At 48.1% G+C, this 17,602-nt stretch overlaps 2 protein-coding genes across 2 annotated transcripts; one reads left to right on the top strand and one right to left on the bottom strand.

Annotated features, from left to right (window-relative positions):
* Window positions 1-597: 597 nt before the first annotated feature.
* On the bottom strand, window positions 598-15,826 carry LOC133080856 (NADH dehydrogenase [ubiquinone] 1 beta subcomplex subunit 1-like). Its single transcript, XM_061176941.1, has 3 exons — window positions 15,821-15,826; window positions 4,723-4,782; window positions 598-807 (listed from the first exon to the last, which is right to left on the bottom strand). The coding sequence occupies exons 1-3, from the start codon at window positions 15,824-15,826 to the stop codon at window positions 598-600; spliced, it is 276 nt and encodes a 91-aa protein (XP_061032924.1).
* A 745-nt stretch (window positions 15,827-16,571) lies between these two features.
* Window positions 16,572-17,147, top strand: RPRML (reprimo like). Its single transcript, XM_061176449.1, has one exon. It carries the CDS (start codon window positions 16,572-16,574, stop codon window positions 16,938-16,940), a length of 369 nt encoding a protein of 122 aa, XP_061032432.1. The 3' UTR covers window positions 16,941-17,147.
* The last annotated feature ends 455 nt before the right edge of the window (window positions 17,148-17,602 follow it).

Below are 17,602 nucleotides of genomic sequence, written 5' to 3' on the forward strand. Positions count from 1 at the left end.
TTAGTGTAATCATGCCTGAGCATCTTCATAGAACTTACCTATTATGTTATCACTTTCCCCCAGTTTCTCTTTTATATTATAGTTAAAGCATTATGCTGATTTTTAAATTTACCATCATTATGAATGGATTAAACAAATCAATAAAAAGGAATGAATGATTGGTACACACAACAACGTGGATAAATTTCAAAATAATTATGCTGAGTGAAAGAAGCCAGACCAAAAAAAGAGTATATACTGTACAAGCCCATTTATAGAAAACTCTAGAAAGTGTAAACTAATCTATAATGACAAAACAGATCAGTAGTTTTTTGGGGGATTAGGGAGTAGAAAGGGGCACAAGGAAATTTTGGGGGGTGATTGAGATGTTCACTATCTTGATGTGATGATGGCTTCATGAGAATTTACATAAATCAAAAATTAGCAAATTGTACACTATAAATATGTCATTTATTATATGTCAATACTTCAATAAAGTGCTTAAAATCTTTAAAAATTACTATCATTACACTATGTATATATATTTAAGTAATGAATGTGTTTTTATTTCTCTTATAATTTAAAAAATGTGAACATTCTGTAATTCAGCAGCAACTTTTACTTCCTCGTGACTTCTTCACTGGGTCTTAATTCCCTTTTATATAACAGACTCTTGTTCCGGAAAGCAATTAGCTTTTCATCATTCTTTCTGTCTAGATAGCATCCAACGACAAATCCCACAGGGACAAGTATATGTACCCAGTGGTCACGCACAATCTGAAGTAAGTTCATCATGAATTCTGAAGCCTCGGAAGCAACAACGACACCACCCACAAAATATATTTTGTGAAAAGGGAGTTATGGGTCTATCACGGTTGAGAATCCCAGTATTAGGAAAATTCAGAAGTTGGGGCAAAGTTTCTCCCACATGCCGGTTTTCAAGCCAACTCTCTGTGCAATTTATCCAGTGGCCACTAGAGGCCAGCAGAGGTCCAGGTACAGGAAGGCAGGGGCTGCGGGGACACCAACACGTAAAAGTATTCCCTCCTCTAAGCTCGCCAGCCTGGGAGCTGGGCATTAATATCCCCGATTTATGCAGTGGCAGAGCCGGGATTTGGGTTGTGGTCTCTTTGGCTCCTGATTCCACTTTGTTGGTCCCTCAACATCAAGAGCCCTCCCTGTGCTACCATATGTCCTATCTCCAGTGGGGCAGCAGCCAGAGCTCCAGGTCTGTCATCCACAGATGTGACATGGAGTAGTTGGAGGTGGCATCAAAGAGTTGTGATTCTCAAGGTGCCTTTAGAAGGCAGCTCAGGCTCAAGGTACCCTCTGTATTGGCCTTCCACCTTGCCTGAAACCCGCCTATGATGAAACAAGGCGGACTTCCCTGGTGGCGCAGTGGTTAAGAATCCGCCTGCCAATACAGAGGGCACGGGTTCGATCCCTGGTCCGGGAAGATCCCACATGCCGCGGAGCAACTAAGCCCCGTGCACCACAACTACTGAGCCTGCGCTCTAGAGCCCGCCAGCCACAACTACTGAGTCCGCATGCCACAACTACTGCAGCCCGCGCGCCTAGAGTCCGTGCTCCGCAGCAAGAGAAGCCACTGCAATGAGAAGCCCGCGCACCGCAACGAAGAGTAGCCCCCGCTCGCCGCAAGTAGAGAAAGCCTGCGTGCAGCAACGAAGACCCAATGCAGCCAAAAAAAAAAAAAAGGCAACGTTCCATTATCAGACACTGCAACATCACAGGCTTAGCTAACCAGGCTGAAGAATGAAGCACTGGTGGAAAGGTCATTTTTTATAAGGGACAGGGAAAGGAGACAAGGTTTAATTGGGGGTGGGGAGGTGATGGTGGAGCACCCATGGGATGCTACAATGGAGGCCTCCCAATAAAAACTATTGTTAATACATATTGAGCCCTCCCAGTGTGTGAGGCACGAAGCAGTGTACGCAGTGAATCATTTCATCGTCACAGCACTCTTGTGAAATTCGCTGCAGAGAAGTTAAGTAACTCACCCATAATCACAGAGCTTGCAGGAGGCAGAGCAAGGATTTGAATTCAGGTTTGACACCAACATGGTGGGTTTAGCTGCTACTCTGTACTGCTCACTTTCATGGAATTGTCTTTCTTACTCTTTGGGGCTGGGGTATTATTTAGTTCCTGTGTTAAATTGGTTGGTGTTGGTAGCAGGTGGTGGGTATTTTATTTCAAACTTCTGGAGATAAAGCTCCTGATGATTCAAGAGAATTTTAAGCCCCTGTGATGGTCCAGGAGGGAAGTCCTCTCTATTTATTGAACATTTTCAATGTGTGAGGTTCTGTGCTAAGGTTGATACTTTCTTAGCGATGCTATTGGAAGGGCAGGTGGGCAGAGGCCAGCAACAAGGAATCAAGGGGCAGGTGATATGGAATGATCCAGTGACATTGTTCATTTCTGCCCACAGATGTGTGTCAAAGGCAGCGGGACCCCACCTCAGCTGGAGTCCCGAGCAGGTGACCAGACCAGGATGTAGGTCCAGGGAGCTCACCAAAAGGCCCCAGTCATCAGGAAAAGCCAAACCATCCCAGTGAGCAGACAACTCATGTGTGTGGTTTGTGGGTGATGAAGTATTCCAGCGGTTTCTTTTTTAATTTTTTTTAAAATTTATTTTTGGTTGCGTTGGGTCTTTGTTGCTGTGTGCAGGCTTTCTCTAGTTGTGGCGAGCGGGGGCTACTCTTCTTTGCAGTGCTTGGGCTTCTTATTGCGGTGGCCTCTCTTGTTGTGGCTCACGGGCTCTACAATGCAGGCTCAGTAGTTGTGGCGCACAGGCTTAGATGCTCCATGGAATGTGAGATCTTCCCGGACCAGGGATCGAACCCGTGTCCCCTGCATTGGCAGGCGGATTCTTAACCACTGCACCACCAGTGAAGTCCCTCTCCAGAGGTTTCTTTCCTGGACATCCTTCCCCTTGGGCTTGGACCGGTCCACCTGGGATCATGCAGCTTGATCCTCCAGGCAAGGTGCCTCAGGGAGGTGGCCTCTTCTGTTCTGCAGGGCCCATCAGCTATGGGCTTCTGCCCATCCTGCTGCTTTTATGCTCTTATGGACACATGGTAGGGGTGATACAGGCACCAAGTAAAGGCTCCAGGGCTGCACAGGTGAGGAAAAAGCAAAAGGAAGCCAGAGATAAACAAGTCCTCACAGACCCATTGGATCCACTTGCTTCATATCATAGATGGGAAAACCGAGGACTGGGGAGGGGAAGAGACTCGACCAAGGCTACACGCAGGGTGAGCTAATGGCCAAGTTGGGGGTAGGACTCCCAGCACAGTCTCTTTCTCCCATACGCCCCAGACTTAGTTAATGATAGGTCCTTGCTTCTGGACGCTTCTTTGTACTTTGTCTATTACTATTTACTCATTATCTTGTGTCTTTCTGAAAACAATAATTCTTTAATATCATTACATATTCAGTCAGTGTTCAAATTTCTAATTGTTCTATGCCAAAAAGCATTTTTTTTAACAATTGGATTAAATCAAGATCCAAATAAGATGCGCTCAGTTGTGATTGGTTGATGTCTCCTAAATCTCTTTTAATCCATAGGCTTCTCTCCCCTCTTTCTCTTTTTCTTTGTAATTTATTATTGAAGAAGGCAGAGCATATACCTTGTAGATTGTCCACAGTCTGTGTTTTGATGATTACAAGCCCATGATGTAGTTTAACATATTGCTCTGTCTTCTATAATTCCTGTAAATTGACAGTTGAGTCTAGAGGTTAGATCAGATTAAGATCAAAGCAGGTGTTGTGTTCTTCCATCAAAGGGACATAATGTCTAGTTGGCTTCCTTTTTGTGACATTAGCAGCTGTTGATGCCCAATGCCTGGACCCATTAATTCTCTGGGAGTTAAACATGGTGACATTCTAATTCTATAATTCCTTCTTCATTTAGTAACTGGTTTATTTCAATAAAGAGAAACTTCCCCTCCTCTACTATCGGTTACCCGGGCTATTATCTCATGAATTCTGTGAGAATTCTGGGTCGGTACAAGTGTACCCCATTTCTATATGAGCACAGAGGTCAGAGGGGTAAAGGGAACTGTCACCAGGAGAACTGTCCAGCTGAGCCCCCATCCACCCACAGAATTATAATAAATAATTAAATAAGAGTTGTCTTAAGGCCCTAAATCAGGCAGCAGCCCACGGGTGGCAAACCTGGGCTTAAGGACTCCTAGGCCTTTTTCTCCCTTTGTAGGAGGACAGATCTGCACAGAATCTTAAACATCATCCAGTTCAGCCTTGTCATGTTCAGATGGGGAAGGTGAGGAAGCTGAAGGCTGGAGAGGTGTAGTGACTTATGCAGACTTGCACACGTAACCAAGGTCATGGGCATAACCTTAAAGGAAACCCCTAAAAATTCCTGTGATCAGTTCCAGGGTCTTTGACGCCTGTGTCTGCCGTTCTTGCTCTACAGCCTGTGCTTGTACCCAGTGCACCATCTCTCGACCTTGTCCTACTGTTGTGTCCCCAGTGCCCAAGATCGACACTTGATAAATATCAGTTGAACGAATACATGAACGAAGCTACCATTGTTTTTACATCTCCAGAACCGGCTGCTTGTGGACCTGCCCATTGGGGAAGGCCCTGCAGGCATCGGTCCTGCTGTAGATGTCCAGAGAGCTGCCAGCCTGTCAGGCACAGGGCAGGAGCCACGGTAAGAGGATGAGAGAGAAGAGGGAAGCAGCAGGGTTCACTCTAAGAAAGCAACTGGAGCGGCAGACTATACTCTACCCTGGCAAGAGGCAAACGCAGCAACACACAATCCTGCAGAGAGCATGGATGGGAGCACCAGCAGGTGGCACTGAGATGGGGCAGGGACAGAACTCCAGTGCACAGGAGGAGCAAGGCAGGACCCTCAGCCTCATACTGGGCAGGTGACCAAGGCAGGAACTCAAGCCAAGGGTCAAATCAGAAGCCATGAGTATTAGTTAGGATTAAGCTGAGTTGAGAGGAATGGAAAACCCCAACTATCACTGGCTCAAACAGGGTAGAAGCTCATTTCCTTCTCATGTTAAGACACCCCAAGGGAGTCAGTCTACCACCAACAGGGTGCTCCATGGTACAAAGGAGATGAAAGAGGGAGAGGAACCAGGCTCCCCTGTCTTCTTGTTCTCCTATCTTCAATCATAACTTTGCTCCTTGGACCAAAAAGGCTGCTGGGACTCAGCCTTTCCTAGCCATATTCCAGGTATCAAGAAAGAGTAGGGGAAAGAGAAGAGCAGTCTCCTTTTTTAGGGCATTTCCTAGAATTGTGCAGACTACTTCACTTAGATTCTATTGGCCAAAACTGAGTCACATAACTAGACCTAGCCACAAATGACAATGGGAAATACAGTCTTCGTTTCACACATTCATGGGCCCAGCTAAAAATCAGAGGGTCAGTAAGTGAAGATCAGAGAACATGTATCCAGTGACTCAAATTATGATACAAGGCAGAAGTCAGCAGGGGACTCACAGCTTAGGCCCAGGTGCCAGGCTGTAGCTGTTTCCATCCCTGCTGCCCTAGGTCCCAGGGCTTGGGCAGAGTGAGGTCATATGAGTGCAGTTGTGGGGAGGGAGGAGGTGTGGAGCCCAGCCACGGGGCCTGACTGTCCCTGAGTACCACAGCAGCAGCAGTGGGCCTTTTACAGCTAAGCGTAGCATCAGCCCTGGAAGAAGTGTCTGCTCATTGTCAAGGACAGGCACAGACTCAAAGGCCAACAACTGCCTGATGCCGTGAAAAGCATCCTCAAGATGATGAATCCAGGGCCACAGACTGCCTTTTCCCAGGAGGCAGTGACGTGGCTGAGGACAACTGCCTTTTCTTCTTTACTTAAAAAAATAATTAAAACAATTTTACCATAGAATACCATGTATGTAGAAAAGTACACAAATCATAAGTGTACAGCTCAATGATTTTCACAAAAAAATGAACAACCCAAGTACCCAGCACCCAGATCAAGAAGTAGAACATTACCACAACCGCAGAAGGCCCTGAGTGTCCCCTTCTGGTGACTACCCACCCACTCGCCCTCCTCCCACCTCCACCCTTCCCACCCCACACCCTCCAATGCCCACCCCTACCACCAGCATTTAAAAATCTTTCTAGGCAATTCCATAGTCAATGTTGAGAATCACTGCTTTTGTAAAAACAGTTATCTAACTTGGCTGCACGTGAGAATCCACTGGGATAGAAAAAGGAACAGAGACAGCTAGAAGGCAGTGTGGTACAGTGGAGAAACCTGGGGGCCAGACAGGCCTGCCAGTTATCAGCTGTGTGACCATGACTGAGTCCCTTCACCTCTCTGAGCCTCACCTGTGAAATGGGAATAGTATCATCCCATGCCCGGCAGAGTTAAGGCTGAGAGATAGAGGGTGTTAAGCCCAGGAACATGTAGGGTCCATATATGGCAGCTACAATTGTCATTTTTATTAAAGGTGAGCAACCCCAGGAAGACTGAAAGCCCTTCTTTCTTTATGCAGATGGGACCCAATCTGGGGATGGTGGATACAGACTATGTGGATAAGAGGGTCAACAGGTTGTGCTGATGAGAAGCTGGGGTCTTTCTAGGGAGCCCAGGAAAATTCCACGGGCAGCAGAGATTCCCAGCCAAAGCCAATGAGAGGTGGCCACTGGCTAGCACAGCTGCAACAGCACTGGAGACCAGCAGCTGTGGATGAACTTGGGCAAAACCAATCCTTCTCCTTCAGCAAGACAAGCAAGGAGCTGACTGGCTGCAGGCTCTGACTCTGAGATTTACTTATGGAGAAAGAAGCAACCTGCATCCAGCACCTACTTTGTGCCAGATGCTGCACATTCATGCCTTTAATCTTGTGAGGTGGGCAAACTCATCCCATTTAACCCTGGAGGAGCCTGAGGCTTACGGGCAGGAGCACCTGCCTAACTCACGGAACCCAGGTGTCACCAGGAGGCTGGGACCTGCCTCTCGGTTGGGCTGCAGTGGCAGCACCCCTAGGGATGTTCTGTGTTCGCAAATGACCTGCCGACACCTTGTTTGATTAGATGCTCATTTCTGTCTTTTTTCCTGAAATGAAAAGTATATGACTTTTTTAGATGATGACTTTATCCTTTTTTGTACTTATTACAAGACATAATGTTTACTTTAGAACATATAGGAAATACAGATAATCAAAAGAAAAATATCGAAGTCTCTCATAGCCCCATCCTACAGAGATGAGCACATCAAAGTTTCACACCTATTGTTCATCTATGTGAGTCTGTGTGTATGTGTGTGTGTGTGTGTGTGTGTGTGTGTGTGTGTGCAAGCGCAGGTAGAAATTTACCAAAAAGGAGTCAGAGGGTATACTCTGTTAGATAATTAGCTTCTCTTCACTTAACAATATAGTTGACCTTGAACCACACAGGTTTCAACTGCGCGGGTCCCCTTATAGCAGATTTTTTTCAATACAAGGCAGGTTCCATATTCGCAGATACGGAGGACCAACTCTGGGACTTTAGCATCTGGGGATTTTGGTATCCAAGGCAGGTCCTGGAACCAATTCCCTTTGGATATCAAGGAATGACTGCATATAGCGGCCATATTTCTATGTCCTTGAATATTCTTCTCCAACAGTGGCTCTCATTAGAACCCCCCAGGAAAGCTTAGCAAATATTCACGTCTGGGTTCCACCCCCAGGCCGATTTAATGGGCCTGGGATGGGGTTGGTCTATGGGACTTTTAAGACTCCCCAGGTGGTTCCAATGTGTGGCCAAGCTGGAGAGCCTCTGTGCCACAGCATCATTTTCCCATGGTGGCTTTGCATTCTTTTTGCTGAAGGGATGCACTGTAATTTGACCAACACCCTTTTCTTGGACATTTAGTTTGGTTCCATTTTTTCATCATTGTAAACCTTGTAGAAGGTTCTTCAAGTTTCTCCCATTGCACATGTTCATTATGGCTTTCAGAAACATCGATTGTATGATCATTTTATTCTTTTTTTTTCTTCCAGCCTTATTGAGATATAATTGACATACAGCACTGCATAAGTTTAAGGTGTACAGCATAAAGATTTGACTTACATACATCATGAAATGATGACCACAATAAGTTTAGTGAACATCCATTATCTCATATAGATACAAAATAAAAGAAAAAAATATTTTTCCTTGTGATGAGAACCCTTAGACTTTACCCTCTTAACAACTTTCACATATAACATACAGCAGTGTTAATTATATTTATCATGTTGTACATTACATCCTTAGTACTTTTTTATCTTATAACTGGAAGTTTGCACCTTTTCACCACCTTTATCCAATTTCCCCTCCCCCCACCCGTAGGTGATTTTATTCTTTTTTCATATATTTATTTATTTATTTATTTGGCTGCGCCGGGTCTTAGTTGCAGCACGCAGGATCTTCATTGCCACGTATGGGATCTTTGTTGCGGCATGCAAACTCTTAGTTGCCAGCATGTGGATCTAGTTCCCTGACCAGGGATGGAACCCGGGCCCCCTGCGTTGGTAACGCGGAGTCTTAGCCACTGGACCACCAGGGAAGTCCCTGGTGACTTTATTCTTGATTTAAGAACTTTGGCAAAGAGGCTTATGGAATGGTATCAGGTGAATTAGATACGACTCTTTTGTATAAGTGAAGTCAGTTCGAGGTAGCTTAAGCTATAAAGAGGGCTTATTACCAAACTCTGGGAGATTTCAGCGTTCTGACTGCTGGGACTTTCTCTCACACCCTTTAAGCTGTTGCTCCTCATTCCTTCTCCCCCAGCTCCTGGCAACCACTAATCTGCATTTTTGTTTCTATGGATTTACCTATTCTGGATATTTCATATAAATGAAATCGTACAGTATGTGACCTTTTGTGTCCAGCTGCTTGTACTTAGCCTAAAGTTTTTGAGGTTCATCCATGTTGTAGCGTGTATCAGTCCTTCGTTCCTTTTTATGAATAATATCCCATTTGAATGGCTATACCACGTTTTGTTTGTCCATTCATCTGTGGATGGACATTTGGCCGTTTCCACCTTTCAGCTATTATGAATAGTACTGCTGTGAACACGCATGTATGTGTATTTGTACATTTCCAATTCTTTGGGAATATACACCTGCGAGTGGAATTGCTCATCATTACCTTTTGTCTGGTCAATTGCAGTAGCATCCAGAGTGATCTCTACATGGTTGCAAGGGTGATCATTTTCCTTTCTCAAAAACATTATTTTTCTTCTTATAAGGGCTATACATGTTCATTGTCAAATTTTTAAAAAATACAGAGAAGAGTCTGTTTTCTTTTTTAATCCAGGGGAATGCAAATGCTTCTCCGCTGACTTCCCTGCCCACTCTTCAGCCTTCTCTTTTGACACTCCTCCGCACTGCCGCCCCACCCCTGGGTCCCTGTGACTACAGCCCTATGCTTCCCCAGGCTTCAGAGCCACAGCAGATGCTGCTTCCTCTGTGGATTGCTCTTCCTGCCCTTGTCTGCATTTTCCTGTTTACCTTTTCTGACTCAGCACTCCTGTCACTGTTCCCCCAGCACATCACACAGACCTGTAAATGGCCAAGATCACTGTGCCCGGACAGTGAGAAAGGGAGGCTGACCCACTTGGGATGCTGTGGGGTTCTTCTGCTTGACTCCAAAGCAGCACTGGTCCTAGCCCTTTCCTCTCCGCAGTTTCTGATATTCCCCACAGCGTCTGAGCTAAACAGGGAATCACCAGCTCCCCTGAGCCTTGTCATTAGGGGTTGGCATTTTGCTACATTCCCCTGTTGTGACGACTGGCAGTGAGGCTGGTGCCAAATGGGCAACCCATAAGGATATTTCTCTTCCTTTTTCCTTCCTCCAGCCTTGTTCTTTCGGCTCGAGAAGCCAGATGCTTTGGGGTCTAATTACACGCTGCCTGCCGTTGGAAGTGCAGAATGTCAGAGCTGGAAAGGAAGAACCTTATTATAAATAATCACTGCCAGCATTTATTGAACACTTACTCTGTGCCAGGCCCTGTGCCAGGCCTGTTTCCAGGCATTACCTCATTTACCCTTCCCAACAATTCTAGGAGGCAGAAACCATTATCACCCCTGTTCTGCAGCGAAGGAAACAGAGGCTTTAGGGAGGTTACAGGGCATTTCCCTAACTGTGCTGAGTGGTACACAGTGGCAAAAAATATTAGTAGGTGGGTAGGGAAAAAGAATCCCATTGTTACACACCGCATCCTGCAACCCCGCCCCCCCCCCAGGAAATTCACAATGCACATCATCAACATACTAAAGGCCCTGAGAAGTCCTGTAGTTGAGAAATCTGTTAAGGTCAGTGCCACTTCTGTACAGACCTCACGGAACTGCTGATCCAGAAAGCACAGTTTGGGGAATGAAGATATTAACCATGCTTCTCATCTTATATATGGGGTAAGGGAGGCCCAAGTAGTGGTTTAGGTGCAGACCAGGCACAGATCTTGGGCTCCATGCTCTCTGCACGTCCCCTCCCCCACCTTCCAGGAAACAGAGGGTGGAGGAAGGCAAACCATGATCCAAATGGCCCACTCCCTGTTTTTATAAATAAAGTTTTATTGAAGATGATCTGTTTCAGCTCCCTCGATTTATAGATGAGCCAATCAAGGCCCAGAGAGGATGGGTGACTTGTCAAAGGGCACACAGCCAATTAGGGGCAGAGGCAGAAATAGATTCCAGATATCCAAAATCCAGGTATTCTCTGAAACACAAATCAGACAGGTGGTAGGAGGTGACGTGTGAAGTCCCTGATACCTGTGATACCTGCTCACAAGTTCTCCACTTCACAGTACTTACGCAGGTACTGCCCCCTTCCTGCTATGGCACAGACACCCCCGAGGCATTTCTCCCGATGCTTTGGGCAAAGCCACCCTGGCGTGAAGAGTGGCGCTCCTCTGCTCTCCACCTCGTGTGGGTGAACAGAGTAGGGGCCAACCTTGAAGTCTCTCGAGGAGGGGCAAAAGCTGAACGGGGCGATCCCTGTTTATTTAAATTCTGTACCAGATGCAGGAAATCATTAACTTCCCCTCTGCCAATGTAAAACGTGAGATCATTTGGACAGGACCTGGGCAGAAGGCAACCTTTGCCTGCTCCAGGAAGAGTTTGCCAAACAAATGAACAGCATAAACAGGAACCTCAGGGCAGCTGTTTGAAACCACTTCCGAAAATAAATTCCTTTCAAGGGCTTTTGGGCGTCCCTGAAGTGCACTGTTGTACAATGGTCATCTGTTGACATTTTGTGTGTGTGTGTGTGTGTGTGTGTGTGTGTGTGTACAGTTGAATACGCAAATAGAATCATTCTTACCTCTTCATTAAAATGGTTCATGCATAGAACACTTTATTAACCTTTTTAGAAAGGTCAACAATTTAAAATACCTTCAGATGTAAACATTTCGGTTCAGATAGGTCCATCCGGCAACTGATACTAATTGGGGAGGTTTTATTAATCTCTGAATCTAGGGGTGGAATCGTCTTACCAACCCCGGATGGCCAAGGCATGGTGGACAGCTAAAGGTTCATCTAGAAACAGCTGCGGGGACAACGGTGGCCTCTGGGTGGAGGTTCTTCCTGGGGCAGCCAGACTGCCCAGATGGCCTTTCCAGAGCTGGGAGATGCAGGCTTGTCACTGAGGTGGAGGGTAAAAAATAGTCCTGTGTGGGTGGCAGCTGGGCCCAGAGGCACTGGCTTCCTCAATCTAGAGCGGGAAGGCAGCCCGGTTGACAGGCACCTTCTTAAGCTCCTGAGGCCCCTCCCAAGCCCTGGGGCCTGGGGGGAGGGTGGTCTTTCTCTAACAGCGAAACACTCCCCTTCCCCCCTGCCCCCCCCCACCCCAAGCACAAAGAATGTGCTGGAACAAACTTGGGCTGGGTTATAAGGTAGCTAAGGGCTGAAATTCTGGCTGTGCCAGTTACCAGCTCTGTGACCTCAGGCAAGATTTGTCTCCTTTCTGAGCCTCCATTTTCTCATCTGTCAAATGGGGATCCTGACTTCTCTCTGCAAGGCTCGCTGTGAAGATTAAGTAACAATGACAGCTGACGTGTTCTACTCTGCAACCTCACTCTTCTGCCCCTCCCCCTTCCACCGGTTGCTCACCTTCCAGCACATTCTTCAAGAGTTGCTCTGAGGCAAGCCAGCTGCATGTCATGAGGACGCTCAAGCAGCCCTATGGGAAGGTCTCCAGGGCCAGGAACTGAGGCTTCCAGACAATAGCTGTGCTGGGGAGTCACGTTAGAAGCTGATCCTCTACCCCCAGTGGAGCCTTCCTGTGACTGCGGCCCTGGCCAACCCCTTGACTGCAGCCTCATGAGAGACCCTGAGCCAGAACAACCCAGCTAAGCTGCTTCTGGTTTCCTGGCCCTCAGAAACTATGTGAGCTAATAAATATTTGCTAAATTTGGGGGTGATTTGTGATGCAGAGATAAGTAATGTACTTCTCTTTCAGGGTTATTGTACAAATTAAGAGTTAATGCAGGGACTTCCCTGGTAGTCCTGTGGTTAGGACTCTGCGCTTTCACTGCCGAGGGCAAGGGTTCAAATCCCTGGTCGGGAAACTAAGATCCCACAAGCCACTTAGGTGGCCCCCTCAAAAAAAAAAAAAAAAAGCAGTTAATGCAATCAAATAGCAACCAGACTTGCTGGGACCAGTGACTCCAGAAAGGGCAGAAGGGAAAAGCAGAAGGAGGGAGCACTGAAGAGGGAGCACCTAGCTGAGTCCCGGCCAGGCAGGTCCCCCACTCCTGAACTCTGGGAAGGAGTCTGGGAGACTGAATATACAATGGCCAGACCGTGTATAAAAATAGTGCTCTGACCCACTACCTATAGCAACAGCCCAGGAAGCCGAACCACAAGCCCTGTAGCAACCAGGCCCAAACATCCAGGCCTTGATCAACAACAAGCTTCCCTAATTTTGCCCCCACTTTCAACACAGTACAAATTGGAGAAAGTTAAATATGCTCCCCTAACCAATCACATGGGCTGCCCCTCGTCTAGTCAGCCCACCTATAGCTTTTCTATGCCAGCAGCCTCCAATCGGGGCACACCTGAAGCCGGCCCTTTTTGCTGCTACAAAGCTTTCCCGCTCCTCTATCTGCCTTTGTGTCTCTGCCAAACTCAACTAATGGTGGCTGACTCCCCTACTGTAGTAAGCTGTGAATAAACAGCCTTTGTTCGTTCATTTGGGTGGTCTTTGTTTATTTCCACAAGCCCAAGTTCTCTCTCTCCCTTCCTGCTCCCAGGTCATAGACAACATCTTCCTCTCCTGCAAGGTAACCAGAGAAAGCTGCTCAGGGATGATGGAAGAAAGGGGACAGTTATAATTAAGAGTGTAGCTTTGGATGTAGTATTGATATATCTCTATCTATACACACACACACACACACACACACACACACACACAAATGGAATATTACCCAGCCATCAAAAAGAATGAAATAATGACATTAGCAGCAACATGGATGGACCTAGAGATTATCATACTAAGCAAAGTAAGTCAGAAAGAGAAAGACAAATACCTTGTGATATCACTTATATGTGGAATCTAAAATATGATACAAACCAACATATCTACAAAACAAAAACAGACTCACGGACATAGAGACCAGAATTGTGTTTGCCAAGGGAGGGGTTGGTAGGGGAGCGAAGGACTGGGAGTGTGGGATTAGCAGAGGCGAACTATTATATATAGGATGGATCAACAACAAGGTCCTACTGTATAGCACAGAGAACTATATTCAGTATTCTGTGACAAACCATAATGGAAAAGAATATGAAAAAATATATATGTATAACTGAGTCACTTTGCAGTACAGCAGAAATTAACACAACATTGTAAATCAACCATATTTCAATAAAATTTAAAAAAAAGGAGTGTAGCTTTGGAACAGGACAGATCTCGGCTCAAATTCTGGCTCTGATGCTTAACTAGCTGTGTGGTCTTAAGTAAGTCAAATAACCACTCTGAGTCTCTGTTTCCTCATGTCAAGGGGACATCCACTGTAAGAATTCAGTGAGGTAATATATTTAATGCACTGAGCATATAATAGGTGCTTAATAAAGGAAAGGCCAACCATGAGCCTCCTCACAGCCTCTTGCTGGAGTAGGCAGGCCCCTGTACCCCACCTTTACTCACCCCTCCCCAACCTTTCTGTGCAGCAGACAGCTTGACTGACCTCAGCTGGATGGGGTCAAAGCCATGGGCTCCAAGTCCAGGGTATATCAAAGGTCAGGGGTTGGTCTCAGGAAAAGGATGGACAAAAGACAACAAAAGCATTTCTCTAAAGAAACCCCGCTGGTCAAAAGCAGGGGACAAAATGTCTAGGCCAGATACCTGTTCTCATCCTGTTCTATCCTGGCTCTGAGGGGTGGTCAGGACAGGGAGACTCCTGCCCAGAAAACTCTGAGTGCCCTTGTGCCAGGCTGCTTTCTTAAGACTGAGGAGGTGAGCTGGGTCTTTCCCTAATCTCTCCTCTGTGTGTGTGTGTGTGTGTGTGTGTGTGCATACATGTTAGTTTCTTCATCTTTAAAATGAGAAATTTAATAGCTTCACAGGACACACACACACACAAATTAGTGTTCTACTAATAGTGAGGGGGTGGCTTTGGGATGCTCATGTGCTGGAGGCATCCTGAATCCCCTCCCTCCAATTTGCCAAGCCCTTTCTTTCCAACCACTTATCTCTCCTTCCACCGCCACCCCTGGAATCCAAGTCTCCAGCCAGCCATCTTTTGCCTGGACTATTGCAAAAAGTCCTGAATGCTTTCCTTCTTTCCTTTGATTCAACAATCAAAGAACACAAGGGTGAGAAACCATCCACTAGCCCCTAAATTCACACTATGATTTTTAAAATATTGACAATAAACAGGACTGGGGGCAGTGTGCTCTTTCTCCACAGGGCTGGTGTGCAAACTGGTACATTTCTGGGGGGCAATTTGGTTAGATGTGATTCACTGATTCTGCAGGTCCATTTTTCAAAATATAATAGAAATAAAAAATTACAGTTTCTGTACAAAGACTTCATTACAAGGTTCTTTATGGTAATCTTGTTTCTGACAAAAGAAGGAGAAAGATAAGAAAGAAAGAAAGAAAGAAAGAAAGAAAGAAAAGAAAGAAAAAGAAAGAAAGAAGAAAGAAAGGAAGGAAGGAAGGAAGAAAGAAAGGAAGGAAGGAAGGAAGAAAGAAAGAAGAAGGAAAAGAAGGAAGAAAGAAGGGAAGGAAGGAAGGGAGAAAGAAAGGGAGAGAGAGAAACAAGTCAGATATCCAAAAATAGAGACTTTGGTTAAATAAATTGTAACAGTCTATACTTTGACTACAATATACAATTCCTTCACTCAAAACGATGGTGCAGACCAGTAATTCTCAAAGTGCATCTAGGAAGAGCAGCAAGGACATTTATTTGAAATGCACAGGCTTACTGATTCAGAAACTCTGGGCTGAGCCCGGGAATCTGGGTTTTAACAAGCCCCCTGGGCAATTCAGAACCACTGTTGTAGGTGAATATTTATCACTACCAAAGGATAAACTGTTAAATGACAAAGGGTTACAAAACAGCATGTACAAAACAGCATGTATGAACAGTGCGTCCCTATTCTGAATACATATATAAAGACACACATAGAAAAAGGACAGGAAGATTTTGTACCAAGGCGGTGACATGGACACTCTCTGGGTAGTAGGATTATGAGCTTTTAGATTTTTTTGCGTTTTGCTAATCGGTAATTTCTAACAAGTTTACAGTGACGTGTATTTGTAAAAAGGAATGGGGAAGGGGAAAATGCAATAACATTTTTAAATTAAGAAAATGTCAAACGGGGAGGGCTGGGGGCGAGGTGAGAAGGGCGCAGAGAGTACGCCTCACCTTCATGGTGGGAGCGAGGCTGGGAGGACCTGGGTGGGAGCGGCGGGGCACGGCCGGCCACCCAGGGCCACTGCCCAGTGACGAGGGGAGAGAGGAAAGGGAAGGCAACGCTGGGGCGAGGGGAGGGGTCTCTGCGACTCCTCTGACATCTGGGAAGGCTTCCTGCGACTTCAGTGAAGAGCGGAGAAGAGACTTAGGGCAGACTTCAGGAAGAACTTAACTGCTAAGAGCACCAAATCCCAGAAGGGGCTCCTTGGGAGATTTTTCCCGGCTGTAACCAAGGCTGCCCCGAGGGTGTCGAGCTTCGCCGACCGAGGGCGGGGCTGCCCTGATCTCCCGACCCCTTCCAGCCTTGGGACACTGGGGGAGCTGCGATCGCTGCGGGACTCCCGCCCCCCACGGACGCTGCAGGGCCTCGGGAGGGGGGGGGGGATGGGGAAGGAAGGAGAGGGGGCGGGGCCGTTGCTAGGGGAGGGGCGGCGGGGAGTGAGAGGAGCGCAGTCGGTGCCGCGGGGCGCGCTCGGCTCTGCGGCTCCAGCTCCCGCGAAGCCTGTTGCTGCCTTCTCCCGGCCGCCGCTTCCCGCCAGGTGCCCAGGGGCCGGCGGCCCGAGGGGTGCGGCGCGCGGGCAGCCCCCCGCCCTCTTGCTCTCCACGCACACAGGTGGACCCGAGTGTCTCCGAGAGCGCGGACGCCGGAGAGCCTCCCGGTGTGCCCCGGACCGCGCGCCAAGACCCCGGGCGCCGAGCGGCGATGAACGCGAGCTTCCTGAACCACAGCGGCCTGGAGGCGGCGGGTGGCTTGGGCGGCGGCGGCGGCGGCGGGGTCGGCGTGGGGAACCGCAGCCACGGGCTGGGCACGTGGCTGGGCTGCTGCCCTGGGGGCGCGCCGCTGTCCGCCAGTGACGGGGTCCCCGCGGGGCTGGCTCCGGATGAGCGCAGCCTGTGGGTGACGCGCGTGGCGCAGATTGCCGTGCTCTGCGTGTTGTCGCTCACCGTGGTCTTCGGCGTTTTCTTCCTGGGCTGCAACCTGCTCATCAAGTCGGAGAGCATGATTAACTTTCTGATGCAGGAGCGCCGGCCTTCCAAGGACGTGGGCGCTGCCATCCTGGGGCTGTACTGAGCGCCGCCTCGGCCCGCCCTCGGCAGCTTGGCTGGAAGAAGACGGAGAAGGGAGCCCAGGACCCTGGTTCCTCCTCCCCGGGCTCTGCCGCCGCCTCTCGGCGGGCAGCGCGAGGGGCAGCGACGTGCCTCCGTGCGCCCGGGCCCGGGCCACTGCGGGACCTTAGGCGGCGGCGCGGGAAGGGACTTCCACACCCAACTCGGTCCTGCGTGCGGTCCAGCGTTGGGGGGTGGGAGGGTAGAGGATGGGGCTTCTTAACTGTTACTTTGAAAGGAAGTTCTGGGCCGGGTGGGAGAGGTTGTGGGATGCACTTGGGGCTGAGGTCACTGGCGTGGGAACTTTGTGTGTATGTAGGTGGGGTGGAGTGGGGGCGAGTTCCGAGCAGCGTGCGGGGGGGCGCCGCTGTTGACGAATCCGAGTCACTGAGCTTGTTGGTTTGATTTCGCATTTGAGAAGAAATCTTGCAATAAAGCTACAGCCGTCGGGCTTCCCGCGGCTTCCGCCCGCACTCCTGTGGGATGTGTGTGTATGTTGGGGGGTGTGTTGGCGGGGGTGGACGGTGTGTAGCCTACTAGCAAGTACTTTAGGCAGGTCATAGGACGCCGGGCCTCAGGACTGGGCAGCTGTCGGGGCTGGTCACGGGCTCCTGAGACCCCACTCGG

Source organism: Eubalaena glacialis, chromosome 19, assembly GCF_028564815.1.
Source record: "Eubalaena glacialis isolate mEubGla1 chromosome 19, mEubGla1.1.hap2.+ XY, whole genome shotgun sequence".
Taxonomy (NCBI): Eukaryota; Metazoa; Chordata; class Mammalia; order Artiodactyla; family Balaenidae; genus Eubalaena; species Eubalaena glacialis.